At 41.2% G+C, this 2,037-nt stretch overlaps 1 protein-coding gene across 1 annotated transcript; it reads right to left on the bottom strand.

Moving 5' to 3' along the window:
• LOC307212154 (C-X-C chemokine receptor type 1-like) lies at positions 1 to 1,913 on the bottom strand. The gene has a single exon (XM_079969192.1). The coding sequence runs from the start codon at positions 1,899 to 1,901 to the stop codon at positions 810 to 812; it is 1,092 nt and encodes a 363-aa protein (XP_079825318.1). The 5' UTR covers positions 1,902 to 1,913; the 3' UTR covers positions 1 to 809.
• Positions 1,914 to 2,037: the final 124 nt, after the last annotated feature.

Below are 2,037 nucleotides of genomic sequence, written 5' to 3'. Positions count from 1 at the left end.
TAAAACCACGTGATAACAACCATATGAAAAAATAAAATCAGAGGTCAACTAAGAATTACGGAAGGATATTTTCTATATTGTCAGCAAAAGCTTAGCAGCATACAAATGTTTTCATAGGTGTTTAAAAATTAGAACAGAAATCAATATTTAATTTTAGCATAGTATGAAGAACAGTTGCACAGAAAAAAAACCACAGAATTCAAATTATTTTTTGTTACAAGATTAAGGGTTACCATGAAGTGTTAAAAAACATAAACATCTGTTTTCTAATTAATGTGAGTGTAGAAACAGGACTGTTTGTGCCAAAGGATGTGTTTAAAGCATTTGCTAGAGGGTTCGTGACTGACTTTAAGCATAGCACTGCAGTTTACAGCAGAAACATATTTCTATCAAGATGTAAAAATATATTCGATTTAAAGTATACTAAAGACAGATCTATAAAATAATGGATTAAAAGTAGAAAGGGAATGTAGTTTGCCCACTCTATATATATCACATTTTTACTTAACCACATATAAAAATGATGGCTACATCCACTCAAAGTTTTGTCACAGCATTCTACTTTAGACAGAATGGTGGTAAGAGAACAGGAGATTGTTTGGACATTGTTTATAAGGAACTCTGTATTAGCACTGCTGAATCTCCACTAATATGTGCAAAACAGTGGTTGCTTTTTTTAGCATTTCAGTGGTATCATCTTATTGGACCTGATTCTTGAAGTCTACAAAGACCTTCATCGTAACAGTGGCTGGACATACTCTGTCTTGAGTGGTCTGTTTCTCCCTTTTTTTCTCCCCCCCCCCAGCCTATTACAGAGTTGTAGATGTGATGCCAGAGTTGGATGAGAAGGAGGAACCCTTTCTAAATCGAGTCAAGGTGTCTTTGCTGATGATGCCTCTTGTGACCAGGATCTTGAGGAAGTTGTTCCGGAACTTCTGACCTATGAAGGCATATATGATGGGGTTTATGCAGCTGTGAGCAAATCCCAGGATTTCAGTACCCGAAAGGGCTGCATTGATGCTGCGGTGGCGGCTGCAGCTTTCAGCAATAGCTGACATCCTCATCAAGGTATCAGCAAGCAGAGAAATATTGTAGGGCAGCCAACAGACCAGGAAGACCAGCACCACAGCCAAGATGACTTTCATGGCCTTCTTTTTTTGACTGTTCTTGGTCTGGTAGAGTCTGTGTACCGTCACACCATAGCAGAAGAGCATGATGATCAAGGGAAGAATGAAGCCAAACGTTTGAGGCAGGATTCTCAGTTTCACCCGAATGTCAGATGTTTGATTCCATCCAATATTTTCATAACAAACCCATTTCATCTTCTCAGTTGGCAAGAAAGCCTCATGGAAGATAATTACAGGAAGGGAGAGGATGAGGGAGAGCAGCCAGATGCCAACGCAGACAAATCTGACCCAGCTCCTCTTCTGAGTGACTGCCCGAGTAGCGTGAACTATTGCCAGGTAGCGATCCATGCTGATACTGGCCAGCAGGAGGATGCCACTGTAGAAGTTGACTTCCTTCAGGAGTGACAGGATTTTGCACATGGGAGTGCCAAAGATCCATTCATGCGCTCTATCTACAGCCCAGAAAGGCAAGGTGAGTGCAAAGAGGAGATCGGCAATGGCAAGGTTCAGAAGATAAACATCTGTGGCAGAACGGTTTCCTTTGCTATAGGCAATCACCAGAACCACCAGGGAGTTCCCCACCAGGCTCAGAAGGCATGTCAGGCCATAGATGAATGCCACTAGGTATTTGAACACAGGTGGCATAACATCGATTCCACACGGTGCTTTTGCTGCTACGCTGTTAGGGTTGAAAGTGCCGTAGTAGTCACTGTAATTAGCATCTAGATCTAGGTCCGAAAGATCCAAATCAGAAAGCACAAATGTATTTGCCATCCTTGAGGTCTTGCTGTGGACCTGCATAGAGTTTGAAGCCAAAACAGACACATGAACAAGTTCATTAAGATCCAGAGATTATGTATCTGTTCAACATGGATCAGATTTACCATTGTCATTTTCAAAATGCTTCAAA

Source organism: Podarcis cretensis, assembly GCF_951804945.1.
Source record: "Podarcis cretensis genome assembly, chromosome: 1".
Classification (NCBI taxonomy): domain Eukaryota; kingdom Metazoa; phylum Chordata; class Lepidosauria; order Squamata; family Lacertidae; genus Podarcis; species Podarcis cretensis.
Note: the sequence above shows the minus strand (reverse complement) of the source record. Positions and strands in the feature narration are given on the sequence as shown.